Here is a 16067-nt window from a genome sequence, read left to right as displayed (position 1 = left end):
ACTTCAAACACAAAAAGCTGATGAAACTGATTAGGTACCTTTAAAGACATTTTGATATCAAATAACTGCCATCTTCTTTGAGAATGAAAAGAATTGAACATAACAACCTCTGAACAATTGTTGAAACTGATATGCAAGAGGAAACAAAGACCCTAAGAATAACGGAAATGAGATTAACAAGTGTGCATGTAATTTTATGATCTCGTGACCCTACTGTCTTTAACTGACAGCATTGCCTCAATTACTAATGTTTGGCAAGTGCAGCAATAAATAATCATCTGCAGAATTGTCATCTCAATCACTGAATGAAGCAACATTACAAAGTCATTATTTAACGTGTTTAAATCGTAAAGGTGAAACAGTGCGCTACCGCCAATCTACAGTCCCAAAAAATGGCAAAACACAACACACTCTTGAGTTTACTGAATTAATGAGCTAAACTGTGATGATTCAACCTTGAAAATTGCGCCTAATTTGAACACGAGGCTACAGTGATTGTTTTGTGTTCTTGTGACTCAAATATGTTGTGTGTATATTTAGAGTTCATAAACCAGTCTCCTGACTGTAAAAAATGGGGAAGTAAGTGCCTTTAATGCCTCAATGGTGAATTAAGTCTGTCACGGAAAACCACATTTCATCTTGCATGCTTTTATTTCATTTCTTCTGATTTCTTATTTGATTTTAAACAAGCAAAATTCACAAAGCTCAATTCTTTACAGAATGTTGGCAGAATGGGATGCATCTCTCTCTCTCAAAGAAAACAAACATTGTTTATATTTTTAAATTTTTATTTAGTATGTAAACAACAATTATTTTTTTTTCTCCTGGCAGCAAATTCTCATTGAAACAAACATACTACAATTCTTCCAAAAACTTTATGCCAGAAGTTAATAATACAAGATTTACACAGACTATATTTGATGGTGCAGACATTGTCGGTAAATAGCATTTACAAGTACTTGACATTAATATCTTGCCATATTAAGCTAGTCTGTAAAAATAATTTTGCAATCAGCAATTGCTATCTATTTTACAGGATTTTACTAAATGGAATTCTTTATCCAGTCTTCCATTCCCTGACAAAATGACTGCATAGCTAATTGAGTGTACGATCACTTAAAGAATTTCCTTTATGCAAAACAACTCAATTGTTTCTCAAACATGTATAATATTTGTAAAAATTGGAAAATTGGAAAAAGACATTTGTAGAATAAGTAACATTTCATATTTTGCCTTGGTCAAGAAATAATTCATTTTAAAAAAAAATATATTAATAATGTTCATAGTTAACTTAAACGTAGAGAAAATGTTGGAATAATATATTTTATTTATGTATCAGCTAAGTACAAGCAATTCAAATTCTTAACATTTTTGCAACACTGAAAAGGTAAAATACTGAACCCATGTGTATTATCAGATGCTATAAATAAAACCTAGATTACCAGCAACATCTTTTAATTTGGCAGTGTAGTTTATTATACTGAGCATGATTTAGTCACAAAATATATTCTTTAACATTTCAGGAAGTACTGATTTTATGCAGAACTGCCAAATTTCAACTTTCATGACTGATTATTGCAAGCTTGCACAAGCTTACATCAAGTATTTTAGATTTTACAAGCTTGCAGACTTGGAAATATTTCTTCTGCAAGCTTGAACTTTAGATTTTGCAAGCTTGTAGCCTTACAGACTTGGAAAAATTCCTTTTGCAAGCTTGTGCAAGCACCCTTACTAGCATTGGTTTGGGGAATGCACTCGTTTTCTTAATGACAAAGATTTTTTTACAACATCTACTTGCCTTCTAGAAATGAACAAGGTGACTATAACTCATGCTGCTTGGAATCTGCTCCCTGCCAGTTCTGTGCTATTTTTTTTATCCTGTTGGAAAGGGCAGTTACTAATTACAAATATAAATGTAAATGGAGATGTTTCAAGCTTGCTCCCCAAAACCAAAAAAAAAGAACTTACAGGAATGCAAGATAAGTCCATTTCTTCTTTTTAACTTAAGGGTAATGAAACCATTTATGATATGATATTCTTGAGAAATTCTAGCATATAAAATTTTGTACCAATGTGATGTGATGTGATTTGGATTTTTAACGTAGCTTAAACAAATTTTCAGTCATATAGCTACGATGTCTGAAATGTGGCAGTTTATAGTGATGTCTAGCACTGGGGCATCATGCTGCAGACATGTAGCATGATGTCCCACCCAGTCACATTATCCTGAAACCAGGCCGATCAGTCCTAACACTAACCTCTTAATGCTGAGCGCAAAGCGAGGCAGCTGTTATAACCATTTTTGTAAGTCTTTGGTATGACTCGACTGGAGATCGAACCCACGAACTCCCGCATCTGAGGCGGACGCTCTAACCACTAGGCCACCAGAGCGGTTTAAATTTTGCAACAAAGTTATTTTCTTATGTTTGACTTAATGATGGTGACCAGATACATGTAAATGCAGTACAAAATTCTTTGTCATCGCCTTTGAGCCTGAACCTGATTTGGTCCAGGTCTGTGATATTGAAATAATACTATTATGCGGAAACCATTTGTCTTCTTTGAGTCAGTGACCTTGACCTATGGTCTTTTGGCCCCCCCCACTTCTTACTTGCTCAAAGTGCAAGTCATCGACAAAGTTTGGTCCAAATATATGCTGCACAATTAATGTGTATGTGCAGAAACCATTTTTCTTCATTAAGTCACAGTGGCTTGACCTTTTTACCTTTTGACATGAAAATCAGTAGGCTTTATTCTTACCCCATGTGCAAGACAGCCACAAAATTAGGTAACAGTATATGATGGAGAACTCAAATTACTGTGCAGAAATGGAATAGGAAACAGAAATAAAGATTTCATAACATAATACTCATAACATAATACAGTGTGCGTTATGTCATAACATGTACCAAATTTCATAATGAGCCATCAAAAATTGCAAGACTAGTTACACTCATAAGATTCTCTCATACAATACATTTGGCTCAAGGACAAAAATGGGCAATAAAAAGAAATTACTGGAGTATAGTAATCTGTCAATACGCATACTGGCATCATAACTATGACTCTAGATTCATGTAGATCCATTAATAACTGTGAGTCTAGTTGCATTCACAAGATTGTGTCATACATTGCATATGGGAAAAAGGCAAGATCACAGATTTATCAGAGGCTTTTCAAATCAGGTTTTACCGTAGATGCATCTTCAAGTGAAAGGTGATACCATTATACTTAATGAGTTTCTTAAGAATCCATGAAAAACTTTCGGTCTAAATGATAGCATAATGGCCAGAAGAACAGATGGATGGACAGGCTTTGAGGAATCCTACCTCTTGATGATGGTATTAGAAACCGTAAAACACAAAATTCCTATTATATAGCTGATACACCAGAGAGAAATATGATATATGGTTAAAGATCTTAGCAAAATATTTAAAATCTTGAAAATATGAGGGGTCCTAACTCCACTGGAATAAATGACAAACAAATCATGGTCCTTCAAAAATCACTTCTATCTATTTACTTTCTACATTCGCAGCCTCATGATAATATGTTGACTGGTTGTTGGTCTATGCAAATCTCATTCAATTCAGCCTAAAATACGTTAAAAAGGTTGCCATGACTCTTCTTCACTTAAATGACAACCACCTTTTTGAGTTGGAACAATATGCTTTTGCACAATCTTTAAACAGTGTACAGAAAAAAGTTATGTTGAGTGCGGAATAGGTTAGGGGTGCAATGATATGCCCAAACTGTATTGCAATATACTGTGATATAACAAACCCATACTGCAATATCTATTGCATCACAGTAACATTTAATGAAAACAATAAAATAATCACCATAACATTTACTACTTGATAAATAATAATAATAATAATAATGAGGACTTTGTATAGCGCCTAATCTTTAGAAGCTCTAAGTGCTTTACAACATCAGACAACACCTACAAGATAAAAAACATAATAATATTATTATAAAAACAAACAACATAAAATTAGAAAAACATTAAAAAATAAAAAAAACATGCTGAGAATATTTCAGGTAGGAAAACATTATTAGGTCTTTAAGTTTGTTCTTGCAGTCGAAATAAGTGAGTTTTGAGAGCCCTCTTAAATGTGATCACTTTGTCTTTGTGTCTAAGTTCAGTGGGCAATTCATTCCATGTTGCTGGGCCATGGTATGCAAAAGAACGCTGTCCATATGACTTTGTTTTCATAGTGGGAATAATGAGTATACGATTGTCAGAAGAGGAATGTAAATATCTTACTGGTGTGTACACATGGGTGAGGTCGGATAGGCATGTTGGACTAGAGTCCAACAGTGAAATGTAGCACAGAGAACAAATTTTGTGTTTGATTCTGGATCGAATGGATAGCCAGTGTAGGGTACAGAGCCGCAGGAAGGTGTGCTCTGATCATGGTACTCTAAGTATGATCCGAGCCACTGTGTTTTGAACTTTTTGAAGTTTCTGGAGTAGATATTGAGATGAACCAGTCAGAATTGAGTTACAATAGTCCAGTCTTGAAAGTACTTATGACCACACAAGTGTTTTAGTGGCATCAACTGAAAGATATTTGCGAATTGAGCTAATGCGTCTCAGCTCTAGATATGCAGCCTTGCATATGTTCATGACCTGTTGGTGCAATGTGAGTGTACTGTCCAGAGTAACACCTAGATTTTGTACTGATTGTGTGAATTTAATGTTGGCGTTGCTGATATTTATTGTTTGAGGTAAAGGATGTGAATGAGAAAGTCTTTGTGTTGTGATCAGAATGGCCTCAGTTTTATCATCATTCATCTGCAGCGTTTTACAAGTCATCCATGATTTCGCATCAGAAATGCACCTCACTACACCTTGGATGGTAGCATCAACTTCAGTTGGGTGGATAGATTTGTATATTTGGGTGTCATCAGCGTACAATTGGTCAGACACTGGATGATGATCTATGACACTTGAGAGCAAATGAGTGTACAGAATGAAGAGAACAGACCCCTGTGAAACACCACAACATAGATCAACTGGGCTGGAGTGTAGTCCATTTGCAGATACAATTTGTGTCCTGTTGACCAAGTAGGACTTGAACCACAGTAAGGCTGTATCATGAATGCCAAATACATGCTGGAGATGGTGAAGTAATATATCATGGTCTATTGTGTCAAATGCTGCAGACAAATCAAGGAGGGTGAGGACTGTAATCTTTCTGCTATCCAACGCAGAGAGAATGTCATTAACTACTTTTAGAAGAGCAGTTTCAGTACTGTGGCAAGGGCGATATGCAGATTGTACATTGCTAAAAAGACTGTTTGAATTTAGATGAGATACAAGCTGGGATAGAACAACCTTTTCTTAGATTTTTGAAATGAATGGGAGATTAGAAACTGGTGGTAGTTCTTTAAATCGTTATGGTCTAGTGTTGGTTTCTTCAGCAGAGGCTTTACAATGGCAGTTTTGAAAAATGATGGGAGTTCCCCAGATGAGAGAGAGGTATTAATAAAATCAGATAGTGAAGGCAATACTGGATCTAAGCACTCAAGCAGCAGTGATGTTGGAATTGGATCAAGTTCACATGACTTTGGTGCACTCTTCATCACGATTTTACGTACGAAATCCACAGAGACAGGATCAAATGCTGCTAATGGTTGCTGCTCAAATTCTGTATCCCAACTGTATGGTGACGACGAGTCAATTGAAATTGTGGTGTCAAGTTTATCTCTAATGGTTTGTACTTTGTCACGGAAGAAATTTGCAAACATGTCAGGAAGGTCGACTGGAGAGAAGGTAGTTGGAAGTGGTGTTGATTTGTTCCTTGACATTAGCTTGTTAGTAATCTCGAAGAGCTCTTTGCAGCTGGAACTTTCCATGATCTTAGTAGTGTAGTGGGCTGATTTCGCTGCATGGACTATATTTGTGACATTCTTCTTAGCGACTTCATAGATTTGCTTATGAATAGTGAGTCTGGTGGAAAGCCAGAGCCTCTCAGCTTTACGGTGGTCTCTTTTAGCAGTGCAAAGCTGGTCCCTAACACTGCTATACCATGGAGAACACTTTTGAATTGATACTCTGCAGTTGGTAGTTGGGGCATGTTTGTCAAGTAATGAACGCAGACAGTTATCGAGTTGTTCTGCGGTAGGAGATACAACATATCTAAGTGATGTTACCTTATAAGATTTCAAATGGTAGTCACATGAACATATAAAATTAACATAAACATGAAACAAGTCTAAAAAACATCTGAAAGCAGTCAAATTATCACCAAATAAAAATCTCACTGCCATTTCTTCTCTGTCTGTGTTTTAATTTAAACTTCACAGGAGCAATGTTTTAAATATCTCCATACACCTGAACTATATTTTTCATATCATTTTAGTAAGATGCTAAATAAGTCACTGCATATTTTTCTTGAGGAAAATTAACCTATTGACAATGTCTGAACTTAAAACAGCCCTCTGTGTGGTAACAATATCTCCTGCTGCACTAAAGACTCTCTCTGTGGGCACGGAAGTGGCAGGAATGCATAGCATTTTCCTAGCTAGTTGTGTAAGGAGTGGAAACTTCTACTGTTGAGCTTTTCACCATTTTAAATGATCCTCATTGAACATTATTAGGGATTCATTCCTGAGCAAATCAACCTCATGCTTCACTCTGTCAAGTCCGGATTCAGTCAGCTTGTCCTCCCTGACAAATATGTCACCCAAATCGACGCAAGTCCAGTCAGAGGAGGGCCCTTACTCTTTGAGAATTGGTTCATCTGATTTGACCTCATCTGCTGAAAATAAGATGATAAAATGAATTTCAGTATGCCAACCACTTTCAAGGCTTTCGTACATATTTTCTTGCATAAAAGTAGGAATGTGATGTGATAATAAAATGTCACATTAAATATGGCTTTTTTTAGCACTGATAAATTCTATGTGAGGGGGACTGCAGAAAAATATTATGAACATGCTGTACCAATAAAAGATTTAAAAAGGGAATTCTTTTAAAAGAGGGAACACATGCAAAGAAACAAAAAATGGCAGATTCAGTTGTAATAAATCTTTTCTGGGAAGGTAATGGAACTTGCAATGCCTACTAATCAATGCCCTAACTGGAACTCCAATTTCAGATGAAGTGTCTGGGATCAATAATCCCAAAGGACCAGCAAGTATAGCAACAAAGTAACAAAACACAATAACTTACAAATATCAACAATTTCTGGCAAGGATGGATCCACAGGAAGATGTGACTGAGAAGATGTTCCAGGCTCATGTTTGTTGCTGTCAGCTTGGTTAACTAGAGATGATTCCAAAGCTAGTTGGTTGCAAGTGTTGAATATTTCCTGTTCAGTCAAGAACACTGACTTGAAGATCTAATAGTGTGCATTCCTTCAGAAACTCCTAGTTCTTCCTATACCTAACAAAATACAGCTCAATATAAATGCTTGTTGCATCCAACATGAAAATGTAAAAGAAATTCTAGCGGCCTAGTGGCCACTGTGAACTTGTTAAGCCATCGATGTCAAGGTAATAGGCATGAATATGTAAACTTGTAAGCAAAAATATAACATTATGTGACATACAAATGGACGGAAGAACATCACTGTGGAGTAGTGGCTATTTCTCGCTATTGCTAAAGTCACTTGACAAAATACAGTGTAGTTAATTTGAATTACTTTATATAAAATTGTACATGTATTACTATTTTGATACTTTAATTCCATCTTTGACTTTAATTTTATATGTAGTAAAATCTTTAGATTGATTAAAATGTAACCAAAGGTATTATAGCTATTTCTAGTATATTTACCTGGTAAACAAATCATGAATTTTTCATTTGTTTGACAATATCAGTCATTTTCCTGGACAGCTAAGGTAATGGACAGGAGCTTTTTTTCTGGAATGGAAGTATGAGTGATACCATAGGTGTCTTCTTTGACCTCATAGTTTTTGTAATTTCTCAAAGAGGTAGCAGGCAATTCATAATGTCCTCAGCAAGAGTAACCTCCTCCAACAATGAACTGATGTCGCTGGCATTGTTTCTCACTTCCTTAGTAACTAAAGCAGCATAAACAGCGTGCTGCGATTCCAGGACCCTTTCAATCATGTCTACAGTGGAGTTCTACCTGGTGCACATGTCTTGAATCAGTTTTATGTTTTTAAGTCCAAGTAAATTAGTTTTGCCTTTAAGTACAGCAGCAGCTGTATTGATCCTATGAAAAAATGATACAATCCTGCCAATCTTGTGGTGTCAAATTAGACAGATACTTAAACTGCTCATTCCACCACTATAACATATGATAGTATTGCACTTCTTGCATACAGCAATACATTCTTCAATTTCACCACTAATCCTCCTTTTCTTTAAACTGAATTCCCTTACTGCACTTTTTGCTTTTTTGTTGGGAATAGCTTGATTAAAAAAATTCTGAAAATTAAAATTCAGGTCTACACGCCTGTCAACTAACTTGAAAAATGTGATGATGTTAATCAATATCTGGAGACAAGTAAAGGGATTTAATGTGACATAAGTACTTTGCTCTGACCATGTATTTTACATGGAAAACATCAGATGCTACTGTTGTTTGTTTACATGTTTCACTTTCGTTTTATTCTCTGAAGCTAAAATATCAATCATAACTGCAGATGTTGCTTATTTTGGTGTATGTACATTCCGGCATAGAAAAATAAATTATTTTTTTATCGGAATTGCTTTATTTATGAACACTGACTCTTCAGTACCATTCATTTAATGTCATTACGAATAGGACATAAATATCTGAGGGAAAGTGAATTTTTTAATTTATTATTTATAACTGGAAAATATCCCCTGGTCTTGACTTCCTACCCCCACCTCCCAATTAAACTTTGCCCAAATAATGGTACTGTGCATCTCATTCTCTTGCAATGTTGTGCTAAGTGTTTGTCTAGGAGAAAAAGGAAATATGATTCTTGAAATAAATTGGTAAAATTGTGCAGCCTACAGATATTTATTGGGTGAAAGCAGGGCCATGAAAATACTGTGGTACAGAAAATGTGTTGCTGTATGTACTGCCAAAACAGCAAACTGCAATATACTGGTATACTGGTATACCACTGCATATTTAGTAGAGGACAAGTGGAAAAATCTTACACTGTAAGATGCAGGTAATTCCAATATCCAGGCAAAGTTAGCTAATGTGTTCATTCTCTATAATGATGTCAATGGCAACAATGAAATTGACCTATGCTATATGTGAAGGATACTTATGTTGGGGCATGTTCCAGCAAGACTGTTATAATAGTACATATAAATCCAACACTAGGTTGATTATTGATGTGAACTCATAATTGGTTTTCATGAGTCAAAAACTAAAACTAAGGTTAATAATTCAAATGGCAATGATTAAACAAAATTCAAACAACTGAATGGGACTCCAAGCCATATATGCAATATAAAAAAGGCTGCTGTATACTGACACTGTATAGCGAGGGACCAATGAATGAAGTTAACAATACTGACTCAAAGTAATGTCTTTGTACATCTAACAATACATTTAGGTTCTTCTATTTCACTTTTAACTCCAGCATTATATTATACCAGTCAGAAAGTTTAACAGTGTAGCAATAATGTATCTCTACTGTCCCAAGAGAGTGGTCATCAAACGATGACTTGTTTGGATTGTACCTGAACTACGTTTATGTGCTCATTTACCTCCAAGCAACATCAGCTCCATACACAATGTATGAAACCAGGCTTTGGCAATTCGATTGTCTGCTAGCTGTACACTTCGACGCAGTGAATGTAAAGTATCTACACAGCTCTCAAATCTGAAAGTGGAAACACAGTAAATGATTTTAGGGAGATAGACTCAACAAATCATATAGTATAAGGACAGTAAATAATCATGGGAAAGTTGACTCATATGGGTCCCTACACAAGCTATACAAAACTTTATTGCTGATAGCATTATGTGCTTATGTGTGTGGCATGATCACATTCAGTCATTCTAATACAATAAGTAGTTACTTAGCTAAGTCATTATTTTTTGTACTCATACTAATAACATCTAAATTACTGGTAAGGTTCATATCAAGATTCTGTCTTGTTAACCTTTATTTTTATTTTGGGAATGGAGGGAGAATGGCCATTTAAGTAGGTCAGCGTCTTTTTGTACTTTAATCTTCCACTTCCTAAACATGATATTTCTAAAAATGTGTTAAAATGCCATTAAAACTATATAAAAAAAACCTATTTGAACAAGATCAATAGGCTATAATAAAGTGCTTTTATAACTGTAATTATTTACTGGATGAAATGTCTACAGTAGTGTTTAAATACTGTCTACAAATAATAATAATAATAATAATAATAATAATAATAAAGACTTTATTTCAAAGGGTGATTCAGTTACAAATAAGAAACTAATCTACCTTGAAGCCCTCTATTATGTACAGATAAGATACAAGCTAATATGTTCACACAGAAACACACACACACAAATATACACAGTATGTAAACTACTATTCATATAAATGCTACACTGCTTCAGAAATGAAAATGAAGCACAGGAGGTTGGTGGTGTAACATGTACTTTAATAAGTACACCATTTTTTTATGATTTCATCTATCTAATACACCTATTATAGAAGGAAGAGATGCTTGAAGCTGATTTAATATCATGTGGAATGTTATTCCAAATAAGTGCAACTGAAAATTGAAAACTATTTTTGAGAGGCTCCATTTTGGCTTGGGTACTTTGAGATTCTGCCATTTTAATTATCTTAGTTTTGGGGTAGTAGTAGATTCTCTTTCCTGGAAAATGGTGTTTAGGTATGTGGGGGCAGATTTTGTAAAAAAAAATTTACATTACTTTGGCCTTCTGAAAAATATTCTATCATGTGTTGGTAATACTAAGAATGTAAGCACTGAAGTTTGAAAGACAGTAGTGTTTAATGTGTATGTTAGTTTTCAATGTGTACAACACAAAAATCTTACTTATTCCTCATGATGGCTATAAATCCAAAGTATGGGGCATACTGACTTCCTGCACTCCAGTCATGGATTGTAGCAATGATATCTGCAGCTGTGTGTCCTGTATTTGATTATAAACATGTTATGCTATTATTGTTCTGTGTGAAATGATAAAGATCTAACTGTATTACTGTTGTGTGTGTACTGAAAAACATTTAACTGTATTACTGTTCTGTGTACAATGATAAACACATAACTGTATTACTGTTCTGTGTGTAATGATAAACATGCAACTGTATTAATGTTCTGTGTGTAATGATAAACATCTAACTGTATTTCTGTTGTTTGTAATAAACATGTCACTGTATTACCATTGTGTGTGTAATGATAAACATGTAACTGTATTACTGTTGTGTGTACTGATAAACATGCAACTGTATTACTGTTGTATGTAACGATAACATCTAACTATATTAGTGTTGTGTGTCATGAAAAATATGCAACTGTATTACTTTTGTGTGTAATGATAAACATTTACCTGTGTTATTGTTGTGTGTGAAATGATAAACATGTAACTGCATTACTGTTGTTTGTAATGATAAATATGTAACTGTATTACTGTTGTGTGAATAATGATAAACATAACTGTATTACTGTTGAGTGTGTAATGATAAACATGTAACTGTATTACTGTTGCATGTGTAATGATAAACATTTAACTGTATTACTGTTCTGTGTGTAATGATAAATATGTTACTGTATTTCTGTTCTCTTTGTAATGACAAACATGTAACTATTGTCCTGCATAGGTTTATAAACATGTAACAGTATTACTGGTCAGTGTGTGACTATAAGCATATACCAGTATTATTATTCGAAGTGTGATTATAAACTAATAACAGTATTACTGTCAAATAAACATGTAACAGTAGTATTATAATGAAAACTTGTAACAGTATTATCATCATAAACATTGTGTTACTGACATATAAACATAGAACAGTGTTATAAGCATATAAACCTGTAACAGTAATGTTGTTCTGTGTTACTGTCAATTAACCATGTAGCAGTATTACAAACTTGTAATGGTATTACTGTTCTGCATTTTATAATAAACATTCTACTGTGTTACTATCATATTAACATGCAGCAGTATTACTGTCATAGAAAATAATGCACAATTCTGAAATCAAACAGATTAAAAAGATATTTTACAGGAATTTGCCACAGATTAACAGTTGCACTTTTGGCATGGGACTTCACATTTCCCACAAGTTCTAGACCTATGTGCCAAAATCTTGATCCTTATCTGCTACCCTGGATGCGCTTTTCATCACTGTGCATATTTATATACATTAGGATAGGGGTCACAAACACGCAGCCCACGGGCTGTATGTGGCCCACCAAGCCGTATCCTGTGGCCCACAAAATGATTGGCCTCACAAGGCATCATGAGAGATAACAAAGGTTTCGTGCTCCTTGGGCCACAAAAAATGCCCTCATGTGGCCCTCAGGGTGGTTTGAGTCAGAGACCCTTGCTTTAGGGAGAAACAGGAATATCTGCCAATTTTTCTTTAGTGTATTCTCTTGCCTGAACACATGCTGTTAGGAGTTTGTGCACATAACTTCAGCATCTATGGTCACTATTACTGACAAAGGTGTCAAAATGATCAGATATCCCTTGAAGAAACAACTAAAAGACAATGTCCTGAAAAAGCCTAGAAATTTACATACACAAAGGCAAGAAGCCAAAGATGTGATTAGTTAACTGATGACTTTCCTAATATATCTACAGGAACCCCAAAATGTCATAGGATAAAATTGTTCTGATGCAGGCCAATTTCAGAAAGGTTTCTAAATTTTGTTATATCAATAAATGGTCTTTATCACAAAAATGATTGTACCTATCAATTCAGCCTTCTCCAGTTCCCCTTTCTGAAGGGACATAACACAGCTCTGGGCATAAACCTTGGCAAGGATGCTTCTGTCTTCTGATGACAGCTCTTCATGACGCTTTGCACATCTTACACATGAGGAAAGAGAGTAACAAAGGATAAAACTGAAAAGATTACTGTGTTAAATGATTACATTGTAGTCTGTTTTTCATTAATTCAGATAACATTTGTCAATACTATACAACATATGCACACCCTACCCAAAATAGTATTATACAAGAAGGTCAGTAGATGAATCTTGTTGTTGTTGTTGTTGTTATGGGGTTTAACACCATTTTCAGCACAAGATAGGTTATACATGGTGGCCAGTATAAATGGTGAAGGAAGCCTTAGGAAGAACCACTGACTCACAAGCTTTCTCATGTAACCACAATAGCTGAGCCAGGGACAGATGGGTGAGATGGCAGTGATCTGGAATGATGAGTGCTTTAGACCACTTGGCCACTCAGGGCCCCTAGTAGATGAACGCAAATTTAATCAAATAAAAAAAGCAGGATACCATATAGCTGGTACATTTGCAGCAGAAAATCTAATAATTTTGTCTACAAAAAGTGGGTTTTAAACCATGGTGAGTTATACTTTACCAATAACAGATCTATGTATGTTTTTTATTTTCACTAAGCAAAACCGGATATATCTGTGGTGGGAGGAAATATGGGGATGTGTAGAATGGCATCTTGAAGGTCGATGGAGACCGCCCAATTGGATGGTTTAAGTGCCTCTGGATTGAGAACGTGGTCTCCAGCTTGAAAGATTCTAGAAGAAACCAGTTTAAAGGAAAGAGATTGATTACAGGGCAAAACTTTCCACCTTTCTTGGTGACTAGAAAGATATGGAAATAGAAGGCGGGTGATTGATCGTTCAGGACTCTCTCAACTGCCCATATCTGTAAAAGGATGTGCACTTCCTCCCTTAGTTTCAACAGGTTGGAGTCGTGAAGAAAGATGAGGGTCCTGGATAAAGGAGGTAGTTCTTAAAACTGGAGTTGGTACTGCTCGTTCACTATTGAGAGGATCCAACCATTGCCCATGATGCTTGATCATGCCTAGGAAAAGCGGCCTAGGAAAGCTCTGATACGAATGTCTGGGAGAGGGATGTGCAGCAGGAGAGGGCTATTGCACATCCACTGCTTTGTGAAAAGAAGGGGACTGTGAAAACTGTCTTCTTTCTTTCCAGGTTTGTCAGGCATATGTTTTTTGGTTTCTGGGAGCCACATGGATGAGGAGGAGGCGGTCCATTTTGAGGTAGAATATTGGACTGGGGCTGTGTCTGCTGGAAGAGCTTGGCAGAAAGCCCGTGAGGGTGATTCACACTGACATGTTTCCTGGCTGATTGGGATGGGACCAGGAGTGGATGTGAAAGATATATGTTGATGATCCAAAAAGTCTAAAGGTGCCACGGTAGGAATAAGGCTCCAAAAAGATTTGCAGCTTCAAGTGAAGCAGCCCTAAGGATGTCTTTACTGTGATCAAGTAGTACAATTGAGGAATCCAAAGCAATGTCACTGCAGATGTGAAGAAGTTCTGAGAACAAAGCCACAGAAACAAAAGGTGTATCCTGAGATGTCTTGGCCACAGCTTCTGGCATGCATTGAAGCAGCTGAGAAGAGGTTGTCATGTGTAGCTATGGTGATGAGCAGTCAGACTTTTTGTTCCATAGCTTCAATAGCTTCAATGTCTTTTAAGGAAAGGCCCAGGCTCCACTTGAAATACCCACCTTGGCTGCACTGACATCAAGCTGGGGAGGTTTCGTGGACCACTTTGGGGAATGTACCCAACAGCTGGTAGAAGAGACAAGGGTCACAATCTTGAGAAGGGATTGGCTTACCCTTGATGTTGATTGATATTTTGGCCCAATGAAAACCTCCCAGCAGTTTCCTCAATTGTAGAATAATGAGGAAGGAAGAGATCTGGTTGAGGTTGAGTCCCTGAGATCTTTTCCAGACTGGAAAGGATCTTTCTGGACTGTGTGGCAGTTTTGGGCACAAGTCAGGAGGTAGGAGGCAATAAACTTTATTTATTGCCTTGTTAAAAGACCATATCTCTTCTTCCACACCTAACAGAGATGAAGGAGTGGGTGTAAGAGCAGGTGTCACTTGTGCTTCTGCCATGTCAAACTCAGAAGAGTCTACCAGAATGGAGGTAAAAGGACACTCTGATCTAAAGAGTGTGTGGGCATCACTAAATCCCTAGGTGGTGAAAAGAGTATAGGACGATTCTGTGCAAAGTCCCATACCGCAACTGTGAGTAGGGGCTGAAGGAGTGGCATGAGCTGGAGAGGGACAAGAACGTCTATCAGTCCTGGAAGAAGTGATGCCTCTAGCTTTCTGAATGGTTTCCACCCAGTGATGAGGTGATGGTGGGAAAAGAGCCAGAGTATCACCTCTGTTATAAGGGCAACATCCAAAAGCCAAGGCCCCTGAAGTGGAGGGCCCCACATCCTATAGAGATTCACCGGTAAAATAGAAAGGGAGGGATATTAATCTGATCCCCTAGTGTAGCCTGAACCCACTGGTTAGACTCTCAATGTTCATAATGAGGTGGTAGAGGGTGGAGAGGGGGAAATTTGGTCTGAAACCCTATCCCCATACAGTGAGACCAGTGTGATGATCAAAGGATACAGGATCTTCAGCTGATACATCACTAAGGAAGGTGTGGTGCTGATCCATCCCAGTGGGTGGGTGCGACACACTACCTCCAACAGGTTGGTGTGGTGCATCTCTTCCTTGATGGGAGGCAGTGACACACTAAGAGAAGAGCAGCACATCTCCTCCTCTGAGGGAGGCAGCGACATGCTATAGTATAGGTGGTCCATCTACTCCTGAAATGCAGGCAGTGGCATGCCACACGATGAATGGTGTATATCTTCCACAATGGGAGGCAGCAACACACTAAGAGGTGAGAGGTACATCTCCTCCATGGGAGGCAGTGACACACTGCTACAGTATCTACTGAACAATAGAAGGTAACAACATGCTGGGAGGGTCATTCTGGTCAGAAGACCCCTTCTTTTCTGAAACAGAGAAGCTGGAAAATTCTGATGAAGGAGGAAAATGAAATTTCCTCTTTCTCGAATAAGTGCAGCTGTAGTCTGCAAGATTCCAGCTTTCTGCAGACCATGATTTACAAAATGTACAACAATTTTTCTTGATCATTTGGAACACTTAATACAGTCTGCAT

The 16067-nt window shown here is 36.7% G+C and overlaps 1 protein-coding gene and 1 long non-coding RNA gene across 3 annotated transcripts in view; both read right to left on the bottom strand.

Annotated features, from left to right (window-relative positions):
* LOC149804449 (adenylate cyclase type 10-like) overlaps positions 1-16067 on the bottom strand; it is a 175717-nt gene that overhangs the window by 15321 nt on the left and 144329 nt on the right. For both annotated transcript variants that reach the window (XM_089940570.1, XM_089940579.1), the window contains 3 exons: positions 12838-12956; positions 10958-11054; positions 9674-9789 (listed from right to left, as the gene is read on the bottom strand). In XM_089940570.1, the coding sequence (XP_089796696.1) occupies positions 9674-9789; positions 10958-11054; positions 12838-12956 (332 nt within the window). The remainder of the gene's footprint in view (positions 1-9673; positions 9790-10957; positions 11055-12837; positions 12957-16067) is intronic.
* On the bottom strand, positions 6414-7876 carry LOC149804451 (uncharacterized). Its single transcript, XR_016415703.1, has 3 exons — positions 7790-7876; positions 7184-7396; positions 6414-6770 (listed from the first exon to the last, which is right to left on the bottom strand). It is a non-coding gene; the product is annotated as an uncharacterized LOC149804451 (long non-coding RNA).

The sequence above is a fragment of the Sinohyriopsis cumingii genome, chromosome 2 (assembly GCF_028554795.1).
Source record: "Sinohyriopsis cumingii isolate HCF-2022 chromosome 2, ASM2855479v2, whole genome shotgun sequence".
NCBI classification, from domain to species: domain Eukaryota; kingdom Metazoa; phylum Mollusca; class Bivalvia; order Unionida; family Unionidae; genus Sinohyriopsis; species Sinohyriopsis cumingii.
Note: the sequence above shows the minus strand (reverse complement) of the source record. Positions and strands in the feature narration are given on the sequence as shown.